The sequence below is a fragment of the Exophiala aquamarina genome (assembly GCF_000709125.1).
Source record: "Exophiala aquamarina CBS 119918 chromosome Unknown aczIA-supercont1.23, whole genome shotgun sequence".
NCBI lineage: Eukaryota > Fungi > Ascomycota > Eurotiomycetes > Chaetothyriales > Herpotrichiellaceae > Exophiala > Exophiala aquamarina.
The window spans coordinates 18,433-33,693 of NW_013550565.1; the positions used below are offsets into that span (position 1 = coordinate 18,433).

General features: G+C 51.1%; 4 protein-coding genes across 4 annotated transcripts; 1 reads left to right on the forward strand and 3 right to left on the reverse strand.

Annotated features, from left to right (window-relative positions):
• Positions 1–908: 908 nt before the first annotated feature.
• On the reverse strand, positions 909–2,724 carry A1O9_12364 (uncharacterized protein; the record flags this gene model as incomplete). The annotated part of the gene is made up of 4 exons (XM_013398583.1): positions 909–935; positions 1,001–2,317; positions 2,377–2,409; positions 2,488–2,724. The coding sequence occupies 4 exons, from the start codon at positions 2,722–2,724 to the stop codon at positions 909–911; spliced, it is 1,614 nt and encodes a 537-aa protein (XP_013254037.1).
• A 4,902-nt stretch (positions 2,725–7,626) lies between these two features.
• Positions 7,627–9,237, forward strand: A1O9_12365 (uncharacterized protein; the record flags this gene model as incomplete). The annotated part of the gene is made up of 4 exons (XM_013398584.1): positions 7,627–7,789; positions 7,843–8,245; positions 8,296–8,764; positions 8,812–9,237. 4 exons carry the CDS (start codon positions 7,627–7,629, stop codon positions 9,235–9,237), a joined length of 1,461 nt encoding a protein of 486 aa, XP_013254038.1.
• Positions 9,238–10,090: 853 nt separating this feature from the next.
• Positions 10,091–11,706, reverse strand: A1O9_12366 (uncharacterized protein; the record flags this gene model as incomplete). Its single annotated transcript, XM_013398585.1, has 2 exons — positions 10,091–11,252; positions 11,312–11,706. 2 exons carry the CDS (start codon positions 11,704–11,706, stop codon positions 10,091–10,093), a joined length of 1,557 nt encoding a protein of 518 aa, XP_013254039.1.
• A 2,269-nt stretch (positions 11,707–13,975) lies between these two features.
• A1O9_12367 (uncharacterized protein) lies at positions 13,976–15,171 on the reverse strand (the record flags this gene model as incomplete). Its single annotated transcript, XM_013398586.1, has 2 exons — positions 13,976–15,106; positions 15,163–15,171. The coding sequence occupies 2 exons, from the start codon at positions 15,169–15,171 to the stop codon at positions 13,976–13,978; spliced, it is 1,140 nt and encodes a 379-aa protein (XP_013254040.1).
• Between the last annotated feature and the right edge of the window lie 90 nt (positions 15,172–15,261).

Genomic DNA, 15,261 nt, shown 5'->3' on the forward strand with positions numbered 1-15,261 from the left:
AAGGTACCCGACAGCCGACCAGGCAAGCTCCCTCCTTCAACCAGACAATATCCTTTGGATAAGGCATTGAAGCATCGTCAAGCAATCATAGTGCCTCTCCGCCAAAAGACACATTTGTGTACCAACCGCGCTAATCCCATGGGGTCGTCAAGGCATCCCGAAAGTCTAGACCTTCCGCAATAAACCTTCCATCAAGGTTCCGCCATGCTACAAGGCAAAATCATTACGCCCATCTCACGCTGCAGTCAAAATCCAGCCATTGTACAAATCAATCCCATACTCGCTTCTCCTATTCTACCATGTGACTCCCAAGGATGGCCATGGTCATCCCGATCGCATCTCAGATTCCCGAGCGGTATTGCGCACCCGCCCGCTGTTTCTGCCGTGTCCCCCGCCTGCGGCCGCGCAACTCGAATGGGCGAGCTATGTGAATCTACGTTGTATCGTAGCAAGGATGCTCGCTGATGCAAAAGCTTGTGTTTGCTTGTGGGAAGGTATGGACGGTGCGGATGCTCGACGTTGGAGACTGGGCAGTCGGAACCGTAGGTCCTTGGACGCAAAGATTGCAAGGGTGGTCTACTTCAGGCGACTTTTGGAGGATGGTGAGCAGGTCGTAAGGCGAGGAAATGGACTCGGTCTCAAACGGAAACAGAGCTCGGATACGGCTAGTATGGGTAGTGATGATGATGACGACGATATTGACAGGAGGTGTGGGAAGAAGCAAAGACGATGTGCTTAGGTTCAGAAGTCTGTCCATTGCTGTTACCAAAGGTGTTATTCTATGATGTGGCCGCTAACAGCCCTCACTGGACCGTGGAATTGATCAAAAGCGCATATCACCCAGGAAATAATGCCATAAAACATTTGATTCTTGTCTTTTCTGGCGAAAACGTTGGCCGATGCTAGGTTTAGAGCGTATATCGGAATTGTGGGTTCTAGGGAACGTCAATTTGATGATATGCGAAGGTGAAGCGAAATGAAGCGTCGTATGACGACTTACCTTTCTATCTGTCAAGTCATCTTCATAGGCATGCTCAAATCCTTCCGGTACGCCAGCTTTGTCACGTCTGTGATTCTCCCAGACACATATGAAGCGGTAGACGATTGATAGTCCGGCCGTGATGGCGGAAGTGATCACCACAGCTATAAAGCCTGGCGCATAGGCTGGGGCATCCTCAGGCTTGAAGAGAAGAGGACCGACAAAATTGCCTGTTCCCAAAATAAAGGGATAATCAGCCAATCGATTCTTGAAAAGACCAAAGAAAATATTAGATGCAAGTGACATACCCAAGCAGTACCCAATGAAAAGGACAGATGATGCGACTGATCTCTTGGTATAGCCCGCTGTATTCGCAATTTGCATGCCCATCAAGACTGCATAGGCACCGCCGAAGCTTGCCAGGATGTAAACACCGAACAGAAGACCTCCCTTGGAGCTGCGGGGTAAGAGCCACAACAGCAGCGCTGCGACGACTGTGCCCATTTCACAGATCGCAACGAGATATGCGCGCATCTTGGGATATTTGTATGCGATGTAAGGCGCCAGGAGCTCGATGGTTCCAATGAGGAGTCCTGCAGGCATGATCAGAAGGAGAGAGGTAAGTGTGTTGTATCCGAAGCCCGCGATGATGATTGGGGCGAAGGTCGAAACCGGCCCATTCGCGATCATCATCAAAAATGCCATTGCGAAGACAATCCAAAATTTGATGTCGATCATTAGCTCGAACACTTGCGCCTTCTTGAAATGGGTATTCCTGACGCCAGAGTTGTTCACTCGAAGCCTTGCGACCGCGATGTATCTTTCTCGTTCGTTGAAGCCTTTTGCCCGGATTGGGTCCGGAGGCATGAAGAAATAGATGACCACAGACCAGATGACCGTCAACGAGCCTGCAACGATATACATATAGCGCCACGGAGAGAGGGCGCCGGTGATATGGCCGAGACCGTAGTTAATCAGAGGAGACACAATAGACACGTAGCCGGTGCAGCAGTACCAGGCTCCCATGCGCAAGGCCTGTTCATTCTTTTTGTAGAATTGGCCGACGACGAGCATGAACATCGGGCTGATCCCCGATTCCAGGAAGCCGAGGAAGAACCGTTGGGCATATAGACCTTGCCAGTTGTGACATGCGCTTGTGCAGATAAGGCAGATGCCCCATATGCAGACGATGATTGATGCCACCCTTTCGATGGGGTATCGTTGTGCCATCCAAATGGCAGGGTATGCGCCCACTATGAAACCCAAATAGAAAATTGCCGACGACATAGAGTATCGGTTGCCTGTTAGCTCCAAGTCTGTTCGTAGTCCGAATAAAGCCTGTATTTTGTTAAGTGATTGTTCAGGGCTGTATATCGATATCAAGACGCTATACGTACCGCCTGAGAAATCATAGCTTTGTCATAGTATTGCTATTTCATATCAAGAAGTGTCAGCCACCGCGCCATTGGAGTTGAAAGAACAATAGAGTAGAACAGCCTCAAGCTTACCAGGCCATATGTAGCGCAGAGGATTGGCAGCAGTCTCTTATCTATCTTCCTCCTAACCAGCTTTTCCTCGTTTTCGTCCCAGGTCTCTTCCCCTGAGTATGTTGCCAGCACTTTCAAGGCCTCGTCTTGGTGAAGGGTGTCAATGGTGAGGGTCTTCTTCAAATCGGCCACATCGGAGCCAGTGGTAGCAGCCGTTACATTCTCCCTCAGCTCCTGGGGTTTCTCACTGTCTGCCATGGTACAAGGGAAGAAACGAAATTCAGGAGCCCAATTTGTGAGGCTTGACAAGCTTTCCTTGAGAGTACGCACCTAGCTACTGTAGAACAGTTTCTCCTTTCAAAAACCTCTCTGGAAGGGCATTGTCGGCCTTTTTGAACCCTCGTCTGTCGGTTACTGCTCGGCTCCCAGTAGGTTCTGCCAAGGGCGAGCTCAGAGCAAGACCGAGGGGAATACCCTTTTGAACCATGAAAGGCAATGGCATTTTGCGGGGAAGACATAGGCCAAGGCTGAAGGCGTCGTGAAAGTGGAGATGATACCTTCAGACCTCCAGGCGGCGACCTTGGCATGAGGAGCGAAGTGGGCAAGCAGCAGAGGAGTCTTGGAGGCTTCTCCGGTAGTGCAAAAAGGGTGCAGCCGTACACCAGAGAAGCTAGAGGTAATCTTCATCTGGTATGAATTTCGCGAGCTTGGGGCCGCACATCATACAGGCCGTCAAAAGTACGTTCAGTCAAGCTTCAAGCCCGGAATCCTGGTTCCCACAGAAGTGATCCTCATCGATGTCTATCTTTCCTCATTCGCATCAGAACAAGCGCGGAGAGAGATTGAGGAATGGCACCTGGAGAATGCGACCTTCTTTGAGACAGCACGTTTCTAACCAGGCGGTCGCTGTGGGTTCGGGATGTCCGTGTACTAGGACGCTAGCTCGGTAAAATGTGGGTATGTCACTGAAGAGCAATCCGTAGTGAGGGGAAAGATAAAGCTGGCGTAAATTATATAGATGCCAAGCTAGCTCTCTCCAGAGCCCAACAAGGGATCTGCACGATTGCGCATGGGGAACTTGCTAGATGTGGAGGTTTACGCTGGGGATTGACAAAGTCAAGATCTCGCAGGAATTTCCCAGGCCCTATTCAGCCTTTTTTCGGGCTTGATAAGCATAGCATTGCCTCAGTATGCTTCATGAACACACCGAGGATCGCAGGACTCCCAAGGGTTCGCGACCTTCTGCTTAACAGCATGGGGACCCTTCGAGTCTGGGGCTTCGATACTTAACGTGTCTTGGGTCCGTCGTGTAGTCCTTCTCTACAAAATCTGTCTGTCACTTGTTTTGGTTGGCCAGGTGAACACGCATACCACCAAGGTAGATGTCTTCTAATGCTGCGCCATATCAATTGCATACCACAGGCTCTTTCCTTTGAGTCTCAAGTGGAAGTCGGAAGGAGAGAACTTCCAGGATATTCTCGGGTCGGTCGATTCTCAATTCCTGGCTTGCCGCAGTGAATGCTTCGATCTTGTCCCGGTGTGTCATTCTCCTGCCCTGGCCGATCACTCAGCGTGCGGGAGGAGTTCCCGGAGCTGAGACAATGCTACATTCACTTCGGTCTTGGCATCGTGTTGAAAGTGCCTTTCGGTGTGTTGTCCGGAAAAGCATCGTCTGATTCGTCTAACCTGAGGTCTTTGACATAGATCACTAAGTCAGCGCCACGATTTCCGTTCGCCCAGAATGCAGGCCAGAGCTGACGGGGAACAGCCGTGACGAACAAGAGCAGGACAAAGAGTACAAGATCATCCGGCACGGGCATGAATAAAACATTACCCATCGCCACAGAACCTAATGCGAAGACAGTAATGCGACCGATTCCGACTATGCTGCTGCCAATAACGAAGATCCAGTGTCTGGATCGGGCGCGTACAATAATGCGATAATTTGAACGTTGCCATTGGTGTCGCAGAATCCGTAGCCAGATCGAAATCGAGGTAGCCTCAACCTTGGTATAGAGCGGGACCGGCTGGAATTCAGACTCACTCATCAACGGAGACCGATCTATGTTTATAGCTCCGCTCGTACGGGGCTCGTACAGGTCAATTCGATTTTGAGGCAGCTCGTTGAGAATCCCCAAAATCGCTGGAGCGGATGAGATATAGTACCATGCCGCTGGAGCAAGCCATTGTCCATTTGGAAACGAGATGGACACAGCATTGTTTAGTGCAATTCCAAAGACGATGATGAACGTGATCCAGAGGCCGCAACAAACAAACAGCGTGGCCCACTCCAGAAACACGTAACCCGTACCCCTGTTCTTACCACCCATAGTGTTTGTTTTCGAATATCTATGAGGCGCTGTACACATCGCGCGAGCCTCCTGATGGGAACTGGCTTCAAGATGATGCGATGGGAGAGAGGATGTATCTTGACCAGGAAGTCCACCACACGTAAACGCAAAGAGGCAGCTCCACCAGACGTTGTCATAGATGAGCAGCGACGCATCTGGAGCGGTGGCGACAATCGCACCAACAAACGCTGGCCAGAGCGTCAATATGTACTGCCTCGACGCAAATATAGTCTTTTCATATTCGGTAAATTTATCGAAGATGCATGCAGAGATATTTGACCTCAGCTGATGTATAGAGTATGGCTGGATCTCGTCGATGCAGTCGGCTCGTGTCTGTTGCAGATATTCCCCGACCTCAAGGTGACTGGTGTACCCAATATACTGCTTGCTCATTGTGAGTTGATTTTGAGAATGGGCCCTCAAAAACAAAAGAGATTCATGAACACATCTACCGCTTTGTGTGCTCTTTCCACCTTATCAATCCAAAGACGAAAGGTAAGGGAAAGAGCCGGAAAGGAGAAATCCGAAGAGCGAAAGTTGGGTATCTCAGTCATATAAGACAGTGCGAAATATCGAATGCTCTACCGGCCCCCACGCATTAGTCAAGCACGGTATTCCGCTGGTGTTCGCCAAGAATTGGAACGACTTCTATTTCAAGGTACCTGAGACAAAACAAGACTGGCAGTGGGTACCGAGTGACGAGCAGAGAAGAATGACAAGAGAGGAGTGCCAGGGCTCTCCGGCTTTCATCAGGTCCAGCAGTTTCGCGGGTTGCAATTGAGCGCGATATCTCCACTTCCAAGAAGTGCTCGTGAGTCATGTAGCCGAGTGAATATGCGACACTTGTACTTTTCCCTAGTAGAATCTGTGTATCTCTCTCATTATCAATGATCTTGCCTGGTGCAGAACTGCACTGTCATGGATGGCACCCCGATGGTGAGGACCTTACTGGTGCAATGCTTTTGCTCGGGCTTACCGGGCCGTCCCCTTCCCCCACAGCCGCTTCTCCTACCCCTAAGGTACAAGCAGGGCTCTGTTGGGCGGTTAGACCTGAGGGTCGGTGTCAAAACAGGCTTGCCTCCCCGTAAAGGAAAACGGCATTCTGCAAGGCCTTTATGAAATCGATCTCCAAGGTTGACAATGACAAATCCAGTGGAGGTGGAAGATATGTCTTGGTGAGCCAAAAGTAAGACAGTCAATCAGCCAATGCTCATAGTGTCGACTTTATGAGCTCTTGAGGGTGTTTGAGAGGAGTGCGAGATACGCGCAGCCGTGCGGGAGAAACCAGGCGCCCAGAGCGAGAGAATGTCAGGCCCGGCAGCCAAGTGTTAGGCATCCGACACCTCCGTGCCAGTTAGTTACCTCAGTTGTGCTCAGTACGGAGTACCTACTCCCCCAGTAGTTAGGGGTTAGCTACAGTATACAGGACCATAAGGCTCCTCTATGTACGAGTAGGTAACCTGTAGCCTTTCGAATTCTCCCGCAGAAAAGGCTTCTCTGAAGGCGGTGGGGTAGTAGAAATTGCAAACCAGGGCTGCTCGGGGCCTGATCACCCAATTTATCGGTGCGATGGCTGTGTGTGGTGAGCCTGGCCTAAAAGCTGCTCACATTCTGGAGAGTCCTACCCGAACCTGTTGTTAGAGGACGAGATACTCCGTACGACGGGCTGTAAGTAAAAACCATGTAAGAAACTACTTGGTAATTCCACAGTTCCTATGAGGGCAGCCACCCAACGGGGGTTCTCGCTCCACCTCTTGGGAGTTGAGACGTTCTTCAGCAGTACGAGCATCTGCAAATGTCCCTTGGCCTTCCTTTGCAGTCACCCGCTCATGCTGCGCAGTCTGCCGTTCAACCCAAAAGCTTTGTTGTACATGGTGAGTGATTCTCTCGAATCAGTCCATCTCCAATTATGAATCATAGTAATCACAGTTTCAGAGGAGTACGATAAGAGGGTAGCTTGGGCCGAGAAGGCCCATTTGCCGGTAAAAGCTATCAGGCATGCTGAGATTTGGGCGCAGGAAGCGGCTCCTTGGCGGCCCACAGTGGGTATCTAGATGGCTTAGCCAATGCAGTGTTCTTCATGTTGGATAAGCATCAGTCTCGACCTTCAAAGAATGCAGTGGTACTTCGTACACTGTGTAGCCTGAACAGAGCCGAAAACCAGTCTTTCCGGCTACTACGATACATCAGTTAACTCCATGGTTCGCCCCTTCGAAGATCATTGGGGCTGGATTGGTTATCTCGTCGCGCTACGTCAGCAGAGCCAGTGTCTCCTCGCATTTCGAGGAGATATAACAATGCCCAGTCTTACCAAGACCCAACCTAATGCCAGGCAAGCCCTGGGGCTGTCGAGCTAAGCACAGCTCAAGCAACACTGAGCACGGCTTGTCGGGCATTGGAGTGGACCGAACAACAAGCGGTCCTATTCTCTTACTTGGCGGCTGTGAATGGATCGATCTGCTTAAATTTCTCGTTGAGGTTTGTCTTCAACCACAGCTTGAATTCAGCTTGCGCGCAGACAAATAATCAGGCTCTCATGTGTATTTCTGGATGATGTACACTTGCTTGTCGAGGGAACGCGGAGTTTTCTGTTCACCTACAGAAGGGGCTTCTCGCTCGTTCTCTGGTTATCAACACGGAACTCGGACGGTATTTGACTGTTCGGCGTCGGCAAGCTGCTGAACGCCATCATGGAGAAAGCCCGCTGCAGGACCATTTGGAGCGGAAACGCCTGCCTCTGATCGAGTCCCCTGTCAACGACCAGCTATACGATGTTCTGGATTCAGATGGCACGCCGAACCTCGAAAAGATGAGATCGCGCGCCAGTGCCTTGCCGGCGATCTCATCTACCGACGGGCCGGTCCTTTACAAACCTCACCACGAAGCGAGCACAATTGAGCTGTTTTACGATCTGTTCTTCGTAGCAAACCTTGCAACATTCACTGCTGCACACAAGCATAGCGATGCAGAATGTAAGGCAGCGCTTGAAGTGATAGAATACTTTTTGGCTGATAGCACCATGCAGCTGTCGCAGCTTCTCTCGGCTACTTCACGCTCCTGTGGTTCACACGGCTCAATACGACACTGTACTATGTTCGCTTCGCCACCGATTCCATCACCGACCGTGCTTTCAAATTCGTACATTTCGGTGTTATGACGGCTTTCGTATTCTGTGGTCCGATTTTCGATGTCTATGACGAAAAAGCAGATGCACGCACTTACAAAAAGTTCGCTGTGACCATGGCGATCTCGCACGCCATTCCTACAATTCAGTACCTAATAGTACTCGTTCAGAGCCGTCGATATCGCAATGCTGTCCTCCCAGTTGCACCCACCGCCTCTGTGAACGCTCTCGCAGCAATCGGTTTCGGGGTGACAGCCACTGTTTTCTCAATTGGCAGCATCGCATGGCACAGTTTGGCCACATGGTAAGGCTTCCACATGTTGTCCTGTCCTTGTGGCTCTAAGACTTTGCTAGGTACTCCCTGAAGATATTTTCGGGAGTTCCCACAGTTCTGGTCTCCGTCTTCTACCGCGTCATATCTTTCAAACATGCCCATCTCACTGAACGTGTGTCACTGCTAACCCTGATCGTCACGGGCGAGCGCATTATTGGGCTCTCAAAATCAGTCTCCTGCATCATCAAAGCCAATAAGTCCACAAGCGCCAATGACATCGGCGCTGTGATTGCTGCCGTTCTCCTTCTATACCTCATTTGGATGCTGTACTTCGACCAGCTTGACGAGGAAGGCAAAATGGGCACTATTCGCCAACAAATATGGGCCCTCCTGCACTTCCCACTCCATTGCGCCATAGCCCTTACGGTAGAAGGAAGCACCAGTCTTATTCCCTGGAATTCAGCCATGCGAGGGCTTAAACTCGTCTGGTCACTTCGACCAGGTCCTGACGATGCTCCCAGCACTCCGTTCGCGAACAATGCTGCCTTTGTATCGTATCTCAATACTCCTTATGGGAGATCTCAGATCACTTCAAGGCATACAAACTCGCCGATGAATACGACTGGGTTGTCAACCTCACCTTGGTCAACGACATAGCACAGAATGTGACATTCAACAGTAATGAGTATTTCTCTTCAATGGCATCCATCATCGACGAAATGGTCGATTACGCAGCAAACTTCGTCTTCAAAACCCACGATGCTACCATGTACAAAATGCTCGAAGTCACTTCTAGCAAATCATCCCCGGACGGCCACGACGCCCTTGAATCAATCTATGAAATTTACGACGTCGTCACGCTATACTTCTACATCTCAGCAGGTGCGACATTGCTCCTCCTGAGCGCCATGTACTGGTTTGGCAAGCCTCACCACACACGCTCTGAAGCAGGCGGGCCGCTCGTCCGTCATCATCGGGTCTCTCCTGATCGGCTCAGGCTGTCTGGCCGTATTCGTCGATAAAAGTAGCTCCGGGTACAAATTCCAGCAAAGCACCATGTTGATCCCTGTAGTTGCAGTCGCGTACCTTGTTGTTATCACCTTCGACACGGTCTTCACTTTTTTCTCCGAACATCCGGAGACCGGAGCCATCATCTTCCATCGGGGTGCTCGACAAAGTGGAGGGACTCCTCACCGTCACAGGTCAACTACGTCTCGCGAGTCAGCAGTGGACAAGAGTGCCAATGTCACGAGCCTATATTCCAACCAAGCACGAATGATCCCACTCGAAAAAATGGACACCAGCGCCGCCGCGTCTGCTTCCGGACATACCCAATACGACACTGCAGTTGACTACAGTTACCACAGCAACAACACATCTAAAACTTCCGAGAAGAGCACATCATCAGGCGCGAAGATTCCAAGCGGCGCGCAACAATCGCGAACGTCACGGCTTAAATCCCTGCAAGAGGACGATGATGAAGACTATGGCTCTGAGAACGGTACGATGATGACCATACTGGGGCCCTGGATCGCTGGATCGCTTGAAATGAAGGGCCAGTGTAATTTATGGCGAAATGAGGGCTGCTCTAGCGTGGGGCATTTCTTGAGTCAACCAGAAAAGGGGATCAATCAATATTTTTACGAAGTAACGAATTTCTTTTGACGAAAGAAGATATTCGTCTTCAAAACATAGAAATCAGCAAATCGTGCTTCCAAATCGCATTTTATAAAACACGAACCTGACAGCTTTGTGCCAGCTAATTTTCAGGCTGAACCGCAGATTATTTCCAATGCCATGAAATAAGCTTTCGTTAGTATCAGCGAAGCCTATCGTCATCGCTGCAAAAGAAATTAGAACCTGAGGCACCCAAGCCTAAACGACAATGGCGACCGAGCTCCTTCTCCTCCTCTTCTGATCGCGAAGCAAAGGCGTAACCTCATCGAATATATCCTCGACCTCTTCGACGTCGGCAGGATCGTCGTCCTTGACGTCCTGGCCGAATGCGAGGGACATCTCCCTACCGAGCGCGACACCCCTGGTCTCGGGAACGAAGGCCCAGCAGAAAATCAGGCCGAGCATGGTGCACGCACCGTAGACGGTGAACGTCTGCGTACCGATCGAAGCCAGCAGGAGCGGCGTGATGGCCGCGATGACGATCTGGCACGCCCACTGCGTAGAAGTGGTGATGGCGCAGCATTTGGCGTTGAGGTGCGACGGGAAGATCTCGCTGCACACGTTCCAGGCTATGGGTCCGCTGGACAGGCCAAACGAGTATGCGAAAAGATACATGCTTGCGACGGCAAGGACATCTTTGATTGAGGCATGATCAGGACCTGTGGACGCCGGATCCTCGGGCCGCGCACAGTACGCGAGCACGAACATGCAGAGCGCACAGATGGCGGTCCCGCCCAACAGCCAGAACCGGTTTCCACGGACACGCACGCAGTAGAACATGTAGGAGAACGCCGAAAGCAGTTTCACGGCGCCGAAGATCCCAGTCAGGAAGAGCGCCCCGGAGACGGACTTCGTGATGCTCAGAAAGACTACAGGTGCGAAATAGTTCAGCGCGTTCATGCCCGTGGCGTTCTGTGTGATGAAGAGCCCGATCCCGACTAGGAGTCTTCTCCTGATCGGGTTGGTAAGTGCCGCGTGCGTGAAGCTCGCGGGCTGGAGGGCTTGTCTGCGTTTCGCGGACAAGCCAGCATCGTAGATATTTCTTGCTTCGCGGGCGATGAGCGGATCATCGAACGATCGGCCCCTGAACCAGGCTAGGCTCTGCTCGACTGCGAAGACCGTGTCTGTTCCGGCGACGTAATGCGGGCTTTCTGGGATAAAGAAGGCGCCAAAAAGGAGGACGCTCCCGGGAATCAACTGAATTGCGACCGGGATCTGCCACTGTAGGTCGAGTGAGCCTGCAATCGCCGCGTTCGCAGCATAAGCAGCCCAAAACCCAACAAGAGCAGTACCTTGGATAACAACCTGATATCCCGACATCAGGATCCCTCTGTCTGCAGGAGAGGATATCTCTGATATGCTATTGAGAAAGCGTTCAGAGCAAATTCACCAGGGACATCCCATGTTAGAGGAACTCACTAGATAGGGGACACCAGCGTTCCGGCCCCGACCCCGAATCCACTCATCAGCCGACCCAGCTCAAAGATGCCAATGGAAGACCAGCCGGCATTGATCACTTGCAAGATCGTCCCCAGTAGGTACAGCGCCGCACAAAACATCAGACACGGCTTGCGGCCATAGCGGGAGCAGATCGGGATACCTGCAGGGACACCGAAGAAGGCACCTACGATCCACGACGAGACAACGGCAGACTGTGCACGGGCCAGTTCATGCGCTGGGGCGGTGGCGAGATGGAAATGTCGCAGGAAGGACGGTAGCACGAGCACTCCGCCCACGAATCCGACTGAGTAGCCGAATGTTGCCCCCGTCTGGAGCGCGACGGCGGCTGCGAACCAGAGGTTTCGTTTTGACATATTGCGAGGTGGAAGATGGATGTTAGTTCGCTACCTTACTTGTGTAGCAATATCATAGCAAAGCGGACGGCAAAAAACAGAAAACACCTACACGGAGAGAAAAGGCCCTGGCAGGGGCAAAAGGAGTACTCATGGTATATAACCTGGGCGCCGCGTTCGTGCCATGGAAGCAACCATCAGATCACCCGATGCCCGCCCGGACAATGAGGCGGCAATGATAGACGAGCGCTGAGTGATCGCGACTTGCCCTGGGGTTGGGTGAAACCCTGGAGGAGCATAAAGTCTAATTACGTCAAGGTGGTTAGAGAACCCGACGAAGACCGGCCTGGAGGAGGTGAAGTCGCTGTCGGATAAAATCTTTTCCGCCGGCAGAGTCCGCTCTTCGATGCATCGAGCTCTGGGGGAGGCCTGTCGATCGTCCTAGGTCTTTCGCTAGCGAAAATTTCACCTGCGGGGTTTTGCTGTCGGTGATCGTCGCCGATTCAACTCTTCACCAAGGCTGTCGAGGAAATCTTGTGTTGCTGCACTCCGGAAGAACGCGCAGATCACAGCGATCTCGTTGCTTTTCATTTTTGCAGCCGCACCAGAATCCCGATGCCGTCAGACGAAGTCGGCAAAGGGATTAGCAAGACCAACCGAAAAAACAAGCGAGCATGCGCCGAACAACGAGACAGAACAATTGAGACATTATTGAAGCTCTCCACGCGGTAGCCAGTTAGAGAGTGCCTGACGTCTGGAATCTATCTCCCCAGTTGAGGGAGTACCTAAGATTCCCCAGTTCTCCGCATTGGTGGGGATCATAATTTATGTCGATGAGGCTTCAGACTTGGCAAGGCTCCCACCCCTTTGTCCCTCCAACGTCATCAACTCTCGTGGTGAAAAGCTGATACCCGGAGCCCCAGTGCTGATTTCAACTGTCTCCACATCAGAGCTGCGCTTAGCACCAGTGGAGATCAAATCAATGGTCGATCTAGACAAGCATCGAAGCTGTTCCAGTCATTCTCGGTGTTCAATTTACCAGCCAACCAACCGTCTACCCAAGCCTCCATCTTATTCAAAACATCTTCCGTAGAACGCGACTTGTTAATGATTTCCTGCTTTTGCCTCAATGATAGATCCTCTGCAGCTTTTCCAGTGTCGAACAATCGCTCACCCAGAGCGACACGGTCGATTGGCCTAAACGGAGACCTAGCTCTTCTGGGTTCGCTTGCAGCATCGTCGTTCCTCTCATGTCTGACATGCCGGGTGGGTCCCATCATAGATCTTTCCTCTCGGGAGACGGTATTGGGGTATTCAATGCGATCATCATCGAAAGCAAGCGCCATTTTCTCCCTCTCTTGCCTGGCAAGGTAGTCGATGTACCCCGACGCCGTCCTTATCAAGTCAATTCTATCCAGTAATTCTTTGTTACGCGAGTCCTGCTCTTTATCAACATTCTGATATACTCGTCCTGCGCGTCTTCTAATCTTCTCTGCAAGCTCACGGTATGAGAACCGTTCCGCGTTCCACGAGGTAACGTAGCCGCTTTGCAGCATCTCAATGTTCTTCAGGGCGTGGGACAAGATCATATTGCTGTAGTTCGCACCGTAGGGCCATATGAACTGGATACGGCGGTACTGGACCTTCGATTTGAGGGTCTTCTCGAAGTATCGCTTGCGCTCGTCGAGCCGATCTGTTGGAATAGACATATTGAGGATAGCTCGCTCGGCTTGGGTTGAGGGTTTGATCACGAAGAAATATTTTTGGAACAATTGCTTGCTAGGGAGATTTATGTGCGAGTCTTAAGTGTTCCCCGATTTGTCTCGTGAACTCTACAATGAAGAGGCAGTGATGACTTGTGGACATGACACTAACGCTTCAAGACAGTGACAGCTTTGTTTGAATCACGTGCCTATCTGGTGAGCATTGTATCTCTGTGTCTCGGGAACGCATAGCACTTCGACTTTGATAAAGACAATGGCGGGTAATTGAAATTCCACGGGCTGGGGCGCAGGCAGCACCGCCATATCTCCGATTGCATCTGCTTTTGTATGACCCTTTCACCGGGCTTGTGCTGGTAGATGGACGTACGGAGATGTAAGGCGGAGAAAGAAGCATAAACTTAACAATAACGAACGTAATATTTCTCCATTCCGGTAGTAAAGCTATGTGGTGGTGGTCGCATCGATCGTAAACGCAATATCAAGAATCCTCCCTCCCTTTTCCCTTTGCCGCTGGTAGCGAATGTCTAAAACTTATGCATCGGCTTGCTAGTTGGCAAATATGGCAATCAATCCTGGTTGAGGAAGCAGCTGTAGTCTGCGAAGTACCACCCAAGCAAGCGATTCCCAATATCGCTCGAATAACATTCAATTGCACCTTTCTGGGCAAGATCAGCACCGTCAGTAAAGCTGAAGAATCCCGAGTTGTACATTCTGGCAGCACGATAGAATGCCTGAGCCTCCTCCGCCTGCCCTAGACCTGGTATGGAGCCTGCTTCATTGAGAGCTTTGACCAGGTTATTGTCGCCCAGTCGCACGCCGTCCAGGATCATCTGGTGAATTTCAGAGCGAGGGCATGGAGAGATTGCCGCGCCATCATTACATGACCCTATACCGTTCGATGTCTGCATGACACCCGGGTTGTGGATTCCATCGGAAGAGGTTGTGGCCCTAACCCTGACACAGCCATTTGACTCTTGCAAGACGACGGCGAGGACGAATCGTGGGTCGATCAAGGCGTCAGCTGAAACGTTCAGTATGGAGTCCCGTATATCTTGCTTCTCCTGTGCGGTGGTACTTTGCACACCACCTACGCAGAACTCTCCTAGTCCAGACTGCACATGATCCCACATCCTGTTGAACGACAACCACTGTGACTTTGCCGGCCAGCCTGATTGTAGTGAGCCATCCCCTTGATAGGTTCTGTAAAAATCAACTAGCAGCTGAGAACCTTCATCTGGATTGAAGTTATGAACTGCCAAAGAATCGGTAACTTGTGAGAAACCAGAGGCTGGGTTCGTAGAAGGTGTGCTTGGATGACCGCCATCACCAGAATCAGGCGAAGGAAGGTTCAAGACTTGTCCAATCTCAATCTCATCCCAATTTGGCACATGTGGGTTTGCAGCCTGTAGTTCCTCAAGAGTGATACCATGAGAAACGGCAATACTCCACGCGGTATCTCCTGCGTTAACAGTGTACTTTTCCCACGTGGGCGCGGCCCTACGGAGTCGAGTTGGAGCTTTGACTTTTGGAGCCGTGCTTGGTTGACTGAGACGGGGATAGACGACGGAGACGGCGCGGCTTGATTCACTGAATCGAGGCTCATGGTCGAAGAGCGCACCATTAGACGGCAGGGGTTTTGCCCAAGTGTGTGATTGAAGAACAGTGGAGCTTAAAAATAGCAGAGCTATTGGTAGGTTCTATAGTATGTCAATTCATAGGCTTTTCTTCATCTTTTCCGGGCTATATTGCATACTCGGTACATATTTTCGTTGTCAATACGGCTCTCTTCGGGGTTGACAATTTTGTTTTTTGTATGTGTGTCCTGCACTTGTATAGGAATCAAGAGACTGCG